General features: G+C 54.6%; 2 protein-coding genes across 2 annotated transcripts; one reads left to right on the top strand and one right to left on the bottom strand.

Moving 5' to 3' along the window:
• Positions 1 to 433: 433 nt before the first annotated feature.
• On the bottom strand, positions 434 to 2014 carry CUNH11orf68 (chromosome unknown C11orf68 homolog). Its single transcript, XM_007944753.1, has 2 exons — positions 1896 to 2014; positions 434 to 1190 (listed from the first exon to the last, which is right to left on the bottom strand). Exons 1-2 carry the CDS (start codon positions 2012 to 2014, stop codon positions 434 to 436), a joined length of 876 nt encoding a protein of 291 aa, XP_007942944.1.
• A 434-nt stretch (positions 2015 to 2448) lies between these two features.
• DRAP1 (DR1 associated protein 1) lies at positions 2449 to 4362 on the top strand. Its single transcript, XM_007944752.2, has 7 exons — positions 2449 to 2490; positions 2738 to 2810; positions 2898 to 2991; positions 3302 to 3421; positions 3536 to 3629; positions 3860 to 3948; positions 4257 to 4362. Exons 1-7 carry the CDS (start codon positions 2449 to 2451, stop codon positions 4360 to 4362), a joined length of 618 nt encoding a protein of 205 aa, XP_007942943.1.
• Positions 4363 to 15757: the final 11395 nt, after the last annotated feature.

The following is a 15757-nucleotide window of genomic DNA, read 5'->3' as shown; positions in this document are numbered from 1 at the left end:
CACAGGTACCAAGGGGAGGGACTGGAAGCACTGACGTTTTCTTCCTCAGGAGGGAAGGAGGGGGATAATGCAGGAAGAGGGAAGATGCAGCCAGGTGAAGTGACCAGAGTGGCTGAGGACAGCTCCGCCCCCTAGTGTCAGGCCCCAGCTGGGGTCCTAGGAGGTGGAGGGGTGCAGCAGCTATGGGAGAGAGGCTCGGGGCCTGGCCCTCAGCGAGCCACAGCCCCCTGGCCTGTAGGGGTGTGGGACGTAGGGGCTTGAGTCAGTCCTGAAGATGACCGAGGTTCAAGGGTGTTGAAGATGCAGGCAGCTCTCGAATGACCTAACCCAGTCCTCAAAAGCTGGGGCTTAGCCTCCTTGGGGTGATGTTGAGGGAGGTGGGAGCATCCTTCCCAGCAGGGGAGTAGAGGGTGGTCTCTCCGACCCAGCCCCACTAGGTCAGTTCCACGTTGTTGGCACGATCAAGCACACGCGAGCCGCGGGCATCACCTCCCAGCTGGAAACGGCTCTCATAGAGAGTGGGGCAGAGGTGCCAGCGGTTGGCTCGGTAGATGCCCAGGTAGGTGTAGACGTCTGGCTTGTAGGTGAGCAGGCACTTAATGCCCGCCGCCCGGATGGCTGTGTCCGCCTCAAGTATACCCAAGCGGTCCGTAAAGTCATCCGTGTAAACGCAGATGACCTGGCGTCCACCCTCCTTGGCCCGTGGGCTCACCTTGGCCACCTGAAGCCGGCCTTCGACCACGGCTCGGGCAATGCCAGCCCAGGCGTGGTCCAGCTTGAAGCCAGGCGTCAGGTGCATCAGCCACTTGCCTGACAGCACCTGGTGGGTGATGGCCAGCTGGCGCAGGGTGCTGGGCGTGACGGGCCGCCCGCTGCTCTGCAGAGCCTCCCAGGCTGCCTGCAGACCCTGCACGTCCCCAGAGTTGGGGGTATAGCCCTGCCCATAGGCTGCGATCCAGCCCACAGGCTCAGAGTTGGGTGAGCAAGGGCCCCCATAGCGGGTAACCTGGGATGGGGGGTATTTGGCCAACCAGGCGTCCAGCTCAGTGGCGGGCGTGTTGCGAGCATCAAACACCAGCCAGGGGTCCATGTCAGCTGCCATGGCCTCTGCAGCCAAGTGCTCGGCGGTGAACCCATCCTCCCGGCCGCCTGGAGAGTCTTCTCCCTCGGGGTCCTCACCTGGCTCCATCCTGCAGTGATGGGTGTGAGTCAGGTCAGGTCTGACAGTAACTCTCACTGCGTGGGCCCTGGTGGGTGCCAGGCAGTGGTCTAAACTGTGTGGCCTTGGGCAAGACAATATGGCTGTACCTCAATGGCTCATCTTCACAACGGAGGACCCCCCCATCCCTGTCTCATAGAGCTGCGGTGAGAATCAAATGCCCGGGGTGGAAGACAGGCTATGTATGTCACTACTGTTACTGTCACTGACCCAGAAATGAGAAAACCGAAGCTCAGAGAGAGGGAACCTGCCCAAGGTCACACCTGTATGGAGTGGCGGAGCCGAAATGTGAATGCAGGGGTGGAAGTTCCCGGCCCCAACACACCTCCTGGCCCTGGCGAAGCGCGCTTCGTCTGCCCAGGGCCTGGCAGGGACCCGGCGCGCTGGGCTTAATAGACGCAGACAAGGGAGCGCAAGCTCGCGCAGCACCCGAAGCCCACCCTGTAGGGCCAGGCCTTCCGGTGGGCGCTGGCGTGCCCACTGCAAGGAAGAGGGCTCCTGAGGCCCAAAGAGGCAGGGATGGGTCTGAGGCCGATGCGGCGGTGCCCAGCCTCGAACCCTGCCTGGTTAGAAGCTTCGAGAGGGTCAGCCGTCGGCCCCGCCGCGCCTGCAGCCATTAGCGCCCATAGACAGAGCCGGGTTTCCGCCCCTACCCTTCCCGCCGCCCCGCCGTCACCTCCGGCCTTCGCTACGTTCGGCTTCGGCCCAACCCCGGGCCCGGCTCCGCTCCTGCCGGGGCTCCGCGCCGCTGCCACTGCGCCCCGCCCCCGACAGGGCCGCTGCCGTCGCCGCCATCTTAGCGTTCGCCGCCTCAACAACAACTTTATAGACAAACGCCGCCACGGGGTGGGGCCGTCTTACGAGGGGCGGGGTCTAAGGGGGCGTGGTCGACCCGGGGGCGGGACCACCGCGGGAATCAGTGGGGGCGGGCCGTCCGGCCGGGGGGGCGGAGCTAACGTTTTCTCTTCAGGACTTGGGAGCCCGCGGGAGAGGCAGGCGAGACTGGCGACGGCGACGACGCGCACCGCCCCGGAGACTAAAGGGGAGGGCCCTGGGTGATGCGAGTTTGCACTAAGCGGCGGCGCTAGGACCCCGTGGGGGAGTGGCGGGGGCGGAGCGGGCGGCGCCAGGACCCGGGGGAAGCACGACGGGCGGGCGGCGAGCAGGCCCGGGGGCCGGGAGGCTGCGGGCGGCGGCGCTGGGCCCGGCGCGTCAGGAGAAGCCCTGAGATGCCGAGCAAGAAGAAGAAGTACAACGCGCGGTTCCCGCCGGTGAGCACGTGGCCGGGCCGGGGAGGAGTGAGCCCGGCTCCGGGAGGCCTGGGCCCGAGCCCCTCGGGGAGGGGGGCGCGGATACTCCCGGGGGCCCGGGGCCCGGGGCCCGGACGCCCCGCCCCCTTCCGTCCCCTTCCCGGGTCTGTGCCCCCTGCCCCTTTCTCCCGGAATTCCCTCTTGTACCCCTGGCACCCCTTTTCGGGAAGAAGGCGGCGGAGTCCGAGCTCTCTGCCCTCCTCCCCAGGCGCGGATCAAGAAAATCATGCAGACGGACGAGGAGATCGGGAAGGTGGCGGCGGCAGTGCCTGTCATCATCTGTATCCTGCTAGGGGCTGGCCAATTGGGAGGCGTGGGAAGGGGAGGGCCGGGGACCCCCCTTCCGCGTTCTCCTTGACACCCCTCAGCCCGGGCGCTGGAGCTCTTCTTGGAGTCACTGCTGAAGAAGGCCTGCCAGGTGACCCAGTCCCGAAATGCCAAGACCATGACCACGTCCCACCTGTGAGTGGCCCATGAAGCTGGGAGGGGCCGGCAGGCCCTGACCACGAGTTCATTCGCTGAGGGGCGGCCTCGCCCGGATGCACAGGGAGATGGGAGGTGGCTGAGAGCTGATAGGCTTGGACTAGTGGAGGAGGGGCTGGGTGTTCCAGGCACAGAGGATAACCGAAGGGGGCAGGTGTGGTGGTGCTGGAGAGGAGGTGGGAGTTCTTGGTGTCCCCATTGCCTGACATCCAATCCCCCTCCCTGGCTGTCCCTTCCTGAGGGCCCAGGTGTCCAGGCCCCTGTGAGTGCCGTCCTCTGCCCCTTCCAGGAAGCAGTGCATTGAACTGGAGCAGCAGTTTGACTTTCTGAAGGACCTGGTGGCCTCGGTGCCTGACATGCAAGGGGACGGAGAAGACAACCACATGGACGGGGACAAGGGTGCCCGCAGGTGGGGGCACAGGTGTCCAAGTGGAGAGGGCCAAGGCCACCGGGGAAGCGGGTGGTTGGGAGGTGGCCCAGGAGAGGGTAGACCCCTGGGCAGATGGACTGTATCTTCTCCAAGGGGCCGGAAGCCAGGCGGCAGCAGCCGGAAGAATGGTGGCATGGGCAGCAAAGGCAAGGACAAGAAGTTGTCCGGGACTGACTCGGAGCAGGAGGTGAGGGGCCCAGCCCTCTGTGTGGCCCTGCACTGATGGAGAGCGTGGCACCTGGGGGCCCCAGCATCAGGCTGAGCTGGTTGGAGGCTGGGGCTTGTCCTTACCGGGATCTCTTTGCACATCGCTTTGTAAACGAGCCATCAGGATCCCCCGTTTGTCAGAGGTCTAGGGTTCCCAGTGATGGGCCGTGTCATGCCTTGTTGTCCCCCTGACTCCTGCTTCCTTCACAGGATGAGTCTGAGGACACAGATACTGAGGGGGAAGAGGAGGCAATGCAGCCCCCACCCCAGGCCAGCCACCCCCCTGCCCCCTTTCAGAGGTGAGGAGGCCAGGAGGCTCAGCGGCCTCCCCGAGGCTGGCATGTCTCTCCCATCCTCTCCAGCTGTGGGTTGTGTGGGTGGGTTGTGGGGGATTTGGGGGTGGGAGGGGAGGACTGAGTCGTGCGCTCAGAAAACTCTCTGCTCCCTGGCTCTGTGACCTGCTTTGGGCCTTTCCCTTCTCTGGGGTGTGGCTCCCTGTGGGCACAGAGGGCGGTGGGCTCCTCCGTAGAGGGTGGGGCACGGCTCCGTGGGCAGGAATGGGCCCAGATCATGGCCTGATGGCCCTCTCCTGCTTTCTGCCCTGCAGCCCCCCGACACCCTTCATGCCCTTCCCCTCGACTCTGCCTCTGCCCCCAGCACCCCCAGGCCCATCAGCACCTGACGCAGAGGATGAAGAGGATTATGACTCCTAGCGCCCCTGGCCCCCCAGACTGCGCCCATTTTAGTTGCTCTGGGGGGAAGAGAGACAATAAAGGTGTTCTTAAATTTATTAAAAAATAAAAGGGAACGTTGGTGGCCGTGCAGGGCTTTGTGACCACTTCCCCATCCAATCTGCTTGCCTTCCTCCTACTGAGTGGGACTGGGGGCAGGGGTGGGCTGGGCAGCTGCCAGGTGAAGGGAGAGGTCAGCGGAAAGGCCAGAGGCCACAGTTCTGCCCAGGGACGCTGAGGTGAGGCCTGGGGCCGGAGCCAGCAGGTGCTGATTCTGCTGCAGGAGGTGGGGCTTATCTCAGCGCTCAGAGACCCTGGGCAGGACCCTGGTCTTCTCTGAGCAGCCTCATCTCGGATAGAGGCCACTCTTTCACCTTGGGCTGCTGTGAGGGGACAGAAGGGAGCAGGGACGAGAACAGACTTTGAAAGCCCACTTGGCCCTCGTATGATGAAGGGTCTGTCAGAAGGAGCAGTGGCACGGGGTGGCATGGGCGTGGCTTTTGAGCTAGGCACCCAGTCAACAGGCCTATCTGGACCTGCAGTGCCCACCTGGGACTTGGCAGATGTGGCTCTGCTTTCAGGAAGCGGCGGCTTGGGCTGAGGAGTGAGCAGGGCCTGGGGAGGTGGAGTTTGGGGTGCATTATATATATATATATATATATTTAATTGTGAGTTGGGTGCAAGTTTACAGAGCGAATTCATCTTCCACACAGCAGCTCACATACACTGTCTCATGACATTGACTGCAATTTGCCACAATGCTACAGCTCCCCTCCCACTTCCTTCTGATAGTCACTTCTTCCCTGTGTCCATCCCTCCTGCCCCCTGTCTCTCGGCACATAAGCAGCCCTTCTTTCTCCCATGATTGTTCTCTTCAAGGAGTGTATCTACCTCAGTAAATGTTCAACTCATATGCCTGTCTTTTGTTTGGCTGGAAGCCACAGATGTGGGTTCAATTCCAGACCTGAAGGGCAGCTAGGGGCCATAGTCTCAGGGGTTTCACAGGCTCTATTGGACCACTGGCTGTGTTCTTATGTGAGCAAATCATCAGGTCTTCCTCCCACAGAATCTCTGGGTGGATTCAGACTGCCAGCCGAGTGCTTACCCGGTTGCACCACTGGGTCTTCATTTGTGTGAGTGTCTGTATATGTATATATACACAGACATACACATATGTAAGGAGTTGTGGTGGTGGTGGTGGTGGTAGTATGTGCTGTCTAGTCAGACCCGACTCACAGCAACCCCTCCTTGGGTTTCTGAGGTGGCATCACTACAGAAGTAGATTGCCCAACCTTCCTTCTGAGGAGTGGCTGGTGGGTTTGAACCGCCAACCTTCTAGTTAGCAGTCAAGTGCCTTAAGCACTATGCTACCAGAGCTCCCCTGGTGTTGTAGTGGGTAAGGTATTTGGCTGCTAACCAGAAGGCTGGTGGTTCAAACCCACCAGCCACTCTGTGGGAGAAAGATGAGGCAGTCTAGTTTGGTAAAGATTTGCAGCCTTGGATACACAAGGAAGGGTCACCATGAGTTGGAGTGGACTCAGTGGCAGTGGGTTATATATGTAATACCTATATCACGTGTACATTTACATATATACATGCATGTAATAAACCCACTGCTATTGAGTCTGCTCTGACTTACAGTGATCCTAAAGGACAGAGTAAAACTGCCCTACAGTATTTCCAAGGCCATAATCTTCATGAAAGCAAATTGCCACATCTTTTTCCCATGGAGCAGCTGGTGAGTTTGAACTGCTGACCTTTTAGTAAGCGGCCGAGAGCTTAACCACTGCACCACCAGGACTGCTCACACACACACACACACACACACACACACGCACACACGGCTTTACTTCAAAGGATTGGCTCAGGCTTGTGGGGGCTGGCAAGTTCAAAATGAGGCGGGAGGCTGAGACTTGTTCAGGCTTTAGTCCCGAGAGCTGTAGGTCAGGTGACAGAGTGGAAAGCGCACGTTCTGCCAAAATACCTGTGGTCTGAGAAGCTCCCTTTCCGTCGACTGCATTAGATCGCACTGGGGAAGATGGGACTGCAGTAGGTTACACAGAGGAACAGCAACTTGGCTACTATATACTATCTACTCCCAGCGTATAGTATATAGTATATATACTATATACTCTGCTATACGGGCAAACCACTGAGAACCATGGCTTGGCTAAGTTGGCCCAGAAAATTCACCATCACACCTTGAGCTGACTGAAAGGGGAGCTTAGAGTTGGCATTGGACACAACGGCCTGGAGACAGGTATGTGAACCATGAGAGGGGAGGGCCTGGGGCAGACACCAAAGAACAGCCAGGCCCAGGGCCACCAGGAGCTGCGAGCGTCATGACCCAGATGTGTCCAGAAGGAAGGAGAGGTCAGCTATTAATGCGGTGGACAAGAGAGCCAGTGCCTGGGAGGTGTCCTTTGGCTTTGGGGGAGTATTGCATGAGCTGCTTCATTGGGTTGGTGGTTGTTGATGAGGTGGAGGAAGGGAGGTGGGAAACTCAGGTCTGAGTGGCAGCAATGCTTGGACCAGAGTGGAGACTGGTGGCTGGGTGAGAGGGTGGAAGGAGCAGGTTGGGTTGTTTCAAGATAGTAGAAACTCAAGCTTGGAGAGGAGGCGCTGAAGGGACGGGAGGGAGAATTGAGGTGGGCGAGGGCCTAGGGCAGACCCCAACCCAACCAGGGTGCGGGCAGAGTCTAGGTTTTGGTGGGAGGAGTGAATGTTCAGTTTTCATCTGATGGCATCTGACTTCTCTGAAGCAGCCGAGGTTGCCCCCAGCTTCAGGGAGGCAAAGAGGGAGAAGGTAAGTTAAAACAGCAGTAGAGCCAGGGTGGGTGGCCGGTGGTGGACTGGCCAGGGGCGCTGGAGACCGAGGGTGTCTGACTCTCATCCCCTCTCCCTCTGGGACCCCTATTTTGTTTTGGGAACCATCAGTCTCTACTCTGGTTCTGGTGATTTGTGTAGCTGACCCCACTCTCTGGGGCTGAGGAATAGGAACAAACTTACCAACCTGGCCAATTACAGCACCACCCGCGCTCTGGTCACAGTGATTGGCTCAGAAGTGGGGTTAAATCCTGGCTCCACCCCTTACTAACCTTGGCTAAGTTGTTTAGCCTCTTGTGTCTCAGTTTTCTTGTCTGTAAAATGGGGCTAGTTACTGCCTCCCTTAGTTATATTATGAATACATCGGGAGCTCTGGTGGCATAGTGCCTAAGACATTTGACTGCTAACCAGAAGGCTGGTGGTTCAAACCCACCAGCCACTCCTCAGAAAGAAGGTTGAGCAATCTACTTCCGTAGTGATACCACCTCGGAAACCCCAGGAGGGGTCGCTATGAGTCGGATCTGACTCCACAACAGTGAAGTTTTTTTTTTTTTTTTTTTTAATGACTATCTACTTACATTAACTAGGTGTTGAGTTGATTCTGGCTCATGGTGACCCTATGTGTGTTACAGTAGGGCTGTGCTCCATGAAGTTTTCAATGGCTGATTTTTGGATCATCAGGCCTCTCTTGCCTTTGGGTGTATTTGAACTGCCAGCCTTTTGGTTAACAGCTGAGCACTTTAACTGTTTGCAATACCCAGGGACTCCATACCTACATTAGTTAAGGCAAAGCTTGCTGCTGTAACAAACCCAAGGCTCATATGCAATGGAAGTTTATTTGTTCACATGAGGTTCACAGGGGCTTATCTGCTCAGAGGGCAACACTTCTCCAAGAGGGCCCACAATCCTCAACTTGTGCCCTTCAAAGTCCCTATGGAAGGAGGAAGCTCAAAGTCTGTGGGAGGTCTTTATGGGCCAGGACTGGAAGTGGCCACATAGTCTGTGCTTGCCTCTCATTGGCTAGGACTTAGTCACAAGGTTCTTCACCAAAGGAGGCTGGGAAAGGGGGTCTAGTGGGACCTGGGCTCAGCGGCCAGCCCACTGCTCCCCTGCCAAGTGGAGAGTCTCCTCCACAGGCCACCTGAGGATTCATTCCACACATGTTCAGTGAGTGCTCACCATCGTTCCTCAGCAGAGAAATGAGGTCCCACCAAAATGACAGAAATGAGAGAGACCAAGTGTTTGAAACGAGTGCTGGAGAGGAGGTGGTACGACTCAACTCACACACTGCTGGTGGGAGGTTGAATCGGTACAACTGTCTGGAAAACTGGCAGTTTCTTGTAAGGTCCAACCTACACTTGCCCTATGACACAGCAATTCTAGGAATCTATTCAAGAGACATGAGGACATATGTCCACCAAGAGAATGTGAACAAGAATGTTCATAGCTTCAAACTGGAAAGAACCCAAAGGCCCGTCAATGAAAGCCTGAGTCGATAAATGACAGGATACCGTGCAACAGACAGGCGTAAAGGAATGAATCACTAGTATGCGCGACTGCACGGCTGAGTCTTACAGACCCTCTGATGAACACAGAAGGCAAACACAAAAGCATATACACGATATGATGTAAAAACAAACCAAACCCACCGCCATCGAGTCGATTCCATCTCACAGCGACCCCTGTTGGGCTTCCAAGGAGATAAGTCTTTACAGGAGTGGATTGCCCAGACTTGCTTCCACAGAGTGACTGGTGGGTTTGAACCACCAAGTAACCTTCTGGTTAGAAGTCAGATGCTACCAGAGCTCCTTACACAATATGACGTAAGTCACTTAAATAAAGTTGAGGAATAAGCAAAGCTGACCAATGGTGATGTTAGCTCAGACTACTGTGACCCACACTGTTTCCAGGCTGGTTTTCAGGCGATCACCCAGCCTGCTGCCCTAGTTTCTATTAGGCTGAAAGCTCAGTGGGAACGTATTCAGCATCACAGAAACACACCCGCCTCCACTGATAGGTGGCTGGTGGCTGGGCAGGAGGTGGTGCTTTGGCCAGAAACAAACCCAGGTCTCCCTGGGAGGGTGAGGATTCTACCCGTGAGAGGGAAGGAGAGTTGAGAGGCGGGAGTGGCCACGCCCAACCATCCACTGGCCTATGGGCCTGAGCTCTGACGTGCTGCTGTGTGACCTTGTGGAAGTGACTTTACCCCACTGGGCTTCACAGTCCACGCCTGCCAAATAGGCTGTGGACTACTCCCTTCGTGGGGGCCAAATAGGCTGCAGCTATTGGGCCAGCCTGGAAGAGAAGGAACTGGGTCCTCCATGTCCTGGATCCGAGTGCCAGCACACCTGAGAAGCTGCAGCCTTCGCCGAGTGTCTGTGTGTCACTACATCCACCTCCCTGCTCCTGGAGCGAGGGCCAGGTGGTGTGGCACTCGGATCCACACACAGACCTATATCTAAGCCCTTGCTGCTTGCCAAGGGGCAAACTCAGGCCACTCACCTCACTGCCAGAGCCTGAGTCTCCCCCTCTGAAAAGTGGAGGTGATGAAGACATCCCCCCAGAGGAGGACTCAGGAGCCTGGGAAACCTAGGAGTGGACTCAGATACGAGAAGTGCAGGCAATGAGCTGTTGTAACCCGTGTGCTGTGCTACGCCAGGGGCTTGGGCCTTCCTCTTCTCTGGGCGGGCCCTCTGCTGAGTGGGAGATGCCTCCTCCTTGTTACTGTTACTACTACTGTTGGCTGCAGGCTGGTAGGCCACCGGCTCACTGCGACATCAAGCACGATAGAAGGAAACACTGCCTGGTCCTTCACGGTCCCCTGAGCAGTTGGGGACTGGACCTTTGTGACCCACAGGGTTTCCCTTTTCAGAAATTCATCACCACCCCTCTCTTCCTAGTCTTAGCCTAGAAGCGTTGCTGAAACCTGTTGAGCATCACAATACGTGCACCTCTGCTGACAGGCAGACAGTGGGCGCAATGAGGTGCACTGGTCAGGAATTGAACCTGGTCTCCCTCAGAGAAGGCAAGAACACGGGCTCCTTACAGCTGGGGAACAGGGCGGGGGTGACCCCCTGCCTCCCATCAGAGTGAGCTTTCTATGAAGTTGACCTTATCCTGAAGTCCTGTCCTTTCTGTTTTGTGGGTGGGTTCGATGTCATCAAAAAAATCAAATGAGGGCTAAGGTGTCTGCACCTGCACCAGTAATTGGAGCGCTGCAAAGGACAACACCAGATCCCACATGGTGCCCCATCAGATTGGCAAAAATAGGAAGTCAGATAAAACCCACTGCTGGTGAGGATGGGGGTAAACGGGAGTGTCCAGCCCTTGGTGGACACCGAGACCCAGTGGGGATGCTTGAAAGAGCAATTTGGCAGGTGCGCCCCCACCCTCTGACGGTTCTGTTTCTGGGTAAACCTCGCCCAGATAGAAAGATACGTCCTAGGCATACTTTGAGGTGGCGACACGTTGGAGGCAGTCCAGGTGTCCATTGCTGGAGAAGTGGATGGGCAAGTAGTCACATGGATAGAACTTAAAATCATATCGTTGAGTGAAAAACAGTAAGAATGAGATCGACAACACACCACCATTTATGGGAACTAGAGACACAGACATACCCAACAATCCTGTCTATTTCTGCCACTTAGTCTGTGACATCAGGCAAGTGGTTTAAGCCCTCTGTGCTTCAGTTTCCTCATCTGCATAACAAGGCTAATAACAGAACCTCCTTTGGGGACCAGGGGTGATTAAATGAGATATGACCCACCAGCTGCTCTGCAGGAGAAAGATGAGGCAGACAGCTTCCATGGAGATCGACAGCCTTGGAAACCCTATGGGGCAGTTCTACTCTGTCCTCTAGGGGCGCTGTGAGTCGGAATCGACTGCACGGCAGTGGGTGTGGTTTGGGCTTTGCTCCAGTGAAGATTCCAAACCCAACCCAACCCACTGCCATTGAGTCCATTCCGACTCATAGTGACCCTCCCTGGGTTTCCAAGACTGTAAATCTTTACAGAAGTACATTGCCTCATCTTCCTCCCACGGAGCAGCTGGTGGGTTTGAACTCCCAACCTTCTGCTTAACAACCAAGTGGCTTACCTGCTACACCATCAGAGCTCCTTTCCATAAAGATTACAGCCTTGAAAACTGTATGGGGCAGTTCTACTCTGTCCTGTAGGGTCGCTGTAAGCTAGAGTCAACTTGATGGCATGAGAGTTGGGGTGATGCATGGGGTGCCCCAAACCAAGGAGCATAAGTACTCTGTGTTAAAAAAAAAAAAAAAAAAAAAACGCAAACTGTCGTCTAGAATGGGCTAAATGGATTTACTCTCCTCCTTAGTATCCAATTGTTACTGGCTGCCGTTGTGTCGACTTCGACTGAAATGCCGCCCTGTCCTGCATCACCCTTGCAATTGCCAGTGACATCACTGCAGCTACTGTGCTGATACATCTCACCGACGGTCTCACACGTCCTCATCGGTCCCCTGCTTCACCAAATACGATGTCCTCCCCACCCATTGATCCCTCCTGTTGACATGTCCAAAGCCAACGAGTCAGACAATTTTCTGTTATGATCCATAGAATTTTCATTGGTTAATTTCAGAAGTGGGAGCTCTGGTGGCATAGGGCCTAAGGATTTGACTGCTAACCAGAAGGCTAGCGGTTCAAATCCACCAGCCACTCCTCAGAAGGAAGGTTGGGCAATCTACCTCTGTAGTGATGCTGTGGAAACCCAAGGAGGGGTCGCTATGAGTCAGATCCAACTCGACGGCAGATCTGAAATACGGTGGCAAAGCTTCCAGTATCACGGCAAGGCATAAGCTACCACGTGTGACAGAGATGAGTGGTGGAGTGTCCCATTAGAGCAGGGTGAACAGTGGCCCTGGAGTATTCACAGGGCTCATATGTGTTTTCTTCATCCAGTCACTCAACAAATATTCACTGAACACCTACTATGTGCCAGGCTCTGGGGAGGAATGCGTAAAAGAAAACGGACAAAGCCCTGTTCCCAAGGAGCATCCATGCTGGTTGAAAGAGTGGCTGGTAGGTAGGTTGTAAACAGTTGCACAAATGCCTGATGTCAGGCGGTGATAAAACCAAAAAAACCAAACCCATTTCCTTTGAGTGGATTCCCACTCCTGGCACCCCTGTACAGAACAGCAGAACTGCCCAGAGCGTTTCCAAGGCTGTCATCTCTACGCAGGCAGACTGCTACCCCTCTCTCCCATGGAGCCACTGAGGAGTTTGAACAGCTGATCTTTCAGTTAGCAGCTGAATGTGTAACCTTGGGCCGCAGTGGTGATAAGAGGGACAGGAGTGTGCTGTTCTAGAGATTTCAAGAAAGCCAAGCAAGGGGCATGAGGCGTGATACTTGAGGCACACCCCTCTTCCTTGTTCCTTCCGAGGTGGGTGGCTCCAGCCACAATTCTCACCCACCCATGACACCTGGGGTTGGTTTCACTTTCCTCTTCCCGTTTTCTTAGAGTTCTGTTTCTGCCTTGTGGGGCATCCCCCTTTTCTTTGTCCGAATCACACCCAACATTGCAAGGAACATCAGTTTCAGAGGTGGGGAGGCACAGACAACTGGGGGTGGGGGGACTGGGCCCTCCTTTCTTCCTCAGAAGGCCCCACCCATTTCACTGTTCATTTGATCCAGTTTCCTTGTGGGGCCCACCTCCTTACCACACTCAGGAGAGTCCACCACCCTGGCTAAGACTTTGGGTTCTGGAGTCATACTCCTTGAATTTTCATTCTACATCCACTCTTATTAGCCTTGTGACTTTGAGCAGGTAACCCAATTTTCTAGACCTCAGTTTCCTTATCTATAAAATGGACATCAGAATTTTCCCTGCCTCTTAAGGTCGCTGCAAAGTTTAAATGATATTTACAAAGATTTGTTGATCACCTATTGTGTGCTGAGTCCCTGGGTGGTGTGAACGGTTAACACACTGGGCTGCTAACCAAAGGCTGGAGGTGTGAGTCCATCCAAAGTCACCCTGGCAGAAAGGCCTGGTGATCTACTGAGAAGTCAGGCACTGAAACCCCCATGGGGTACAGTTCTACTCTGACACACGGGGGGGTCATCACGAGTCTGAGTCAAGGTCCTGGCAACTGGTTATTGTGTGCCAGGCTGGTTCTAGGCGCTGGCTTTCAGCCATGAGCCAACCAAGTCCCTGGCCCCACATGCCTGACCTTTTGGTGAAGGCAGGGGTCTCACCCCTGGCCATGCATTAGAATCACTGGAGGAACTTCAAAAGTGACTAGTGCTTGGGGCCCCAGCCATCTAGATGCAACGATGGGTCTTTCCTCGTCCAGAGCAAAGAAGAATGAAGAAAACCAAAGATCAGGGAAACAATTAGTCCAGGCGACTGGTACACCATGAGATCTGGAACCTATATGACTATGACACCAGGAAAAACTAGATGGTGCCTGGCTACTGCTGTCAAACACTCAGAGGAGGATCTATGTATGGATAAAGTGGGAGAACAATGTGGAAAAAAATTCAAAATCATTTGGAGACAAAAAAAAAAAAAAAAAGGGGGACCAGGTTTGCTGGTCTGATAGAGCCTGGTGGAACCACTGAGACTATGGCCCCTAGCTGCCCTTCAGGTCTGGAATTGAACCCACTCCTGTGGCTTCCAGCCAAACAAAAGACAGGCATATGAGTTGAACATTTACCTGAGGTAGATACACTCCTTGGAGAGAACAATCATGGGAGAAAGAAGGGCTGTTTATGCACAGAGAGACAGCTCAGGGTGGAGGAGTGCATGGAGGGAAGGACACAGGGAAGAGGTAACTATAGGGAGGAAGTAGGAAGTGGGAGGGGAACTGTTACATTGGGGTAAATTGTATTCAATGTCATGAGACAAAGTGTATGTGTGCTGCTGTATGGAAAGTGAATTTGCTCTATAAACTTTCACCCAAATCACAATTTAGGAAAAAAAAAAAAAAAAAAAAGGTGACTGGTGCTTGGGGCCCACCTCCAGAGATGTGATCTAACTGGCCATGGGAAGGTCCAGGCATTGGTTAAGTTGTGAAAGCTCCCCAAGTGGTTCTAAGTGCAGTTGGGGTTGAGAATCTGTTGCTGTCGATTCCAACTCACAGCGACCCTGTCAGACAGAGTAGAAATGCCACGCAGGGTTCCCAAGGCTGAAATCTTTATGGGAGCAGACTGTCACATCTTTCAGCTGTGGAGCAACTGGGGGGTTAGAATCGTTTAAATAATTTCCTTTAGAAAGATCAGCACAAGGCCGTTCCCCATCCAGCTTCTCCAAACTGCCAGCACCTCTGACATCAACTCCTCCTCCTCCCCTCAATAATCTCCCTCCCGCCTTAGGGCTCCGTGGTTCGCTGTAACATCTCGCAGAACTCACAGACTCCCAAGGAAACGGCTCATGTTGTGGTGGTGGAGGCTGGCATGCTTTCAGGCGGTCAAGCCCCAGGTCTGTGGGTGGGTCGGGAGGATTCTCCCAACTCATGTGGTTGCAGGGATTGGTGAACCAGTATGTCACGTGACGGCTGCTGTCTCAAGTCCTGGGTTGAGAGCAAGAGAGCCAACTTTCCCAGAAAACTCCTGTATATGCCCTCCCAGAAGTTAAGGGCAGCAACTTGCCCTCACCCTCCAGCAAGGCAGGACCCTAGAGGCATCCCACCTGAGAATAGAAAGGCTGTGTATGCACAGGGAGACAGCCAGGGCAGGGGTGCAGGGGAGGGAAGGCACAGTGAAGAGGTAACTATGAGGAGGAACTGGGAAGAGAGCTGTTGCATTGTGGGGAATTGCAGTCAATGTCATGAGACAAAGTGTATGGGAGCTGTTGTATAGAAAATGAATTTGCTCCGTAAACTTTCATCCAAATGGCAATAAAAATGAAGAAAGAAAAGATACATCCCACCCTAAACAGGCATAGGGACTAGGATTTACAGAACATCACAAAATGGAGGATGATGACTAGAAGGACCATATTAAACAATGCACCTCACGGCAGGATCACTTGTCTTTTGGTTACTAGATGAGTGCTTAAGCACTGTGCCACCAGGGCTCCTTAAGAACCATTAATCTAATTGATAAAAAAATACTTGGGAAGATAAACCCTTTTACATATACAATACTGCTTTGTCAGTGATGTTGTTGTTGTGAGGTGCTGTCGAGTCGTTTCTGACTCATAGAGACCCCACGCACAGCAGAACAAAACACCACCCGGTCCTGCGCCAGCTCCATGATCCTTGCTATACTTGAGCCTATCGTCGAAGCCACCGTGTCAATCTATCTCATTGAAGGCCTTCTCCTCTTTCATCGACCCTCCACCTTACCAAGCATGACATCTTTCTCCAGGGAATGTCCCTTCTTACAACATGACCAAAGTAGGTGAGGCGAAGTCTGGCCATCCTCACTTCCAAGGAGTATTCCTGCTGCACTCTCTCCAGGACAGATCTGTTAGTTCTTTTAGCAGTCCACGGTGCTTTCAGCATTCTTCACCAGCACCACATCTCAAAAGCATCAACTCTTCTTCAATCTTCCTTATTCATTGTCCAGCTCTCACATGCATACGAGGCGA

The sequence above is a fragment of the Orycteropus afer genome, unplaced genomic scaffold (genome assembly GCF_000298275.1).
Source record: "Orycteropus afer afer isolate SDZICR_OR568_19922 unplaced genomic scaffold, OryAfe1.0 scaffold00130, whole genome shotgun sequence".
Taxonomy (NCBI): domain Eukaryota; kingdom Metazoa; phylum Chordata; class Mammalia; order Tubulidentata; family Orycteropodidae; genus Orycteropus; species Orycteropus afer.
Note: the sequence above shows the minus strand (reverse complement) of the source record. Positions and strands in the feature narration are given on the sequence as shown.

Bases quoted from the DNA above. Each gene is read 5' to 3' on its own strand.
- DRAP1 (XM_007944752.2), top strand. From the start codon at position 2,449: ATGCCGAGCAAGAAGAAGAAGTACAACGCGCGGTTCCCGCCG. The intron at 2,811-2,897 runs GTATCCTGCTAG...GACACCCCTCAG, and splicing joins GGCAGTGCCTGTCATCATCT to CCCGGGCGCTGGAGCTCTTC. The intron at 3,422-3,535 runs GTGGGGGCACAG...ATCTTCTCCAAG, and splicing joins GGGGACAAGGGTGCCCGCAG to GGGCCGGAAGCCAGGCGGCA.
- CUNH11orf68 (XM_007944753.1), bottom strand. From the start codon at position 2,014: ATGGCGGCGACGGCAGCGGCCCTGTCGGGGGCGGGGCGCAGTGGCAGC. The intron at 1,191-1,895 runs GTGACGGCGGGG...CCATCACTGCAG, and splicing joins GAACGTAGCGAAGGCCGGAG to GATGGAGCCAGGTGAGGACC.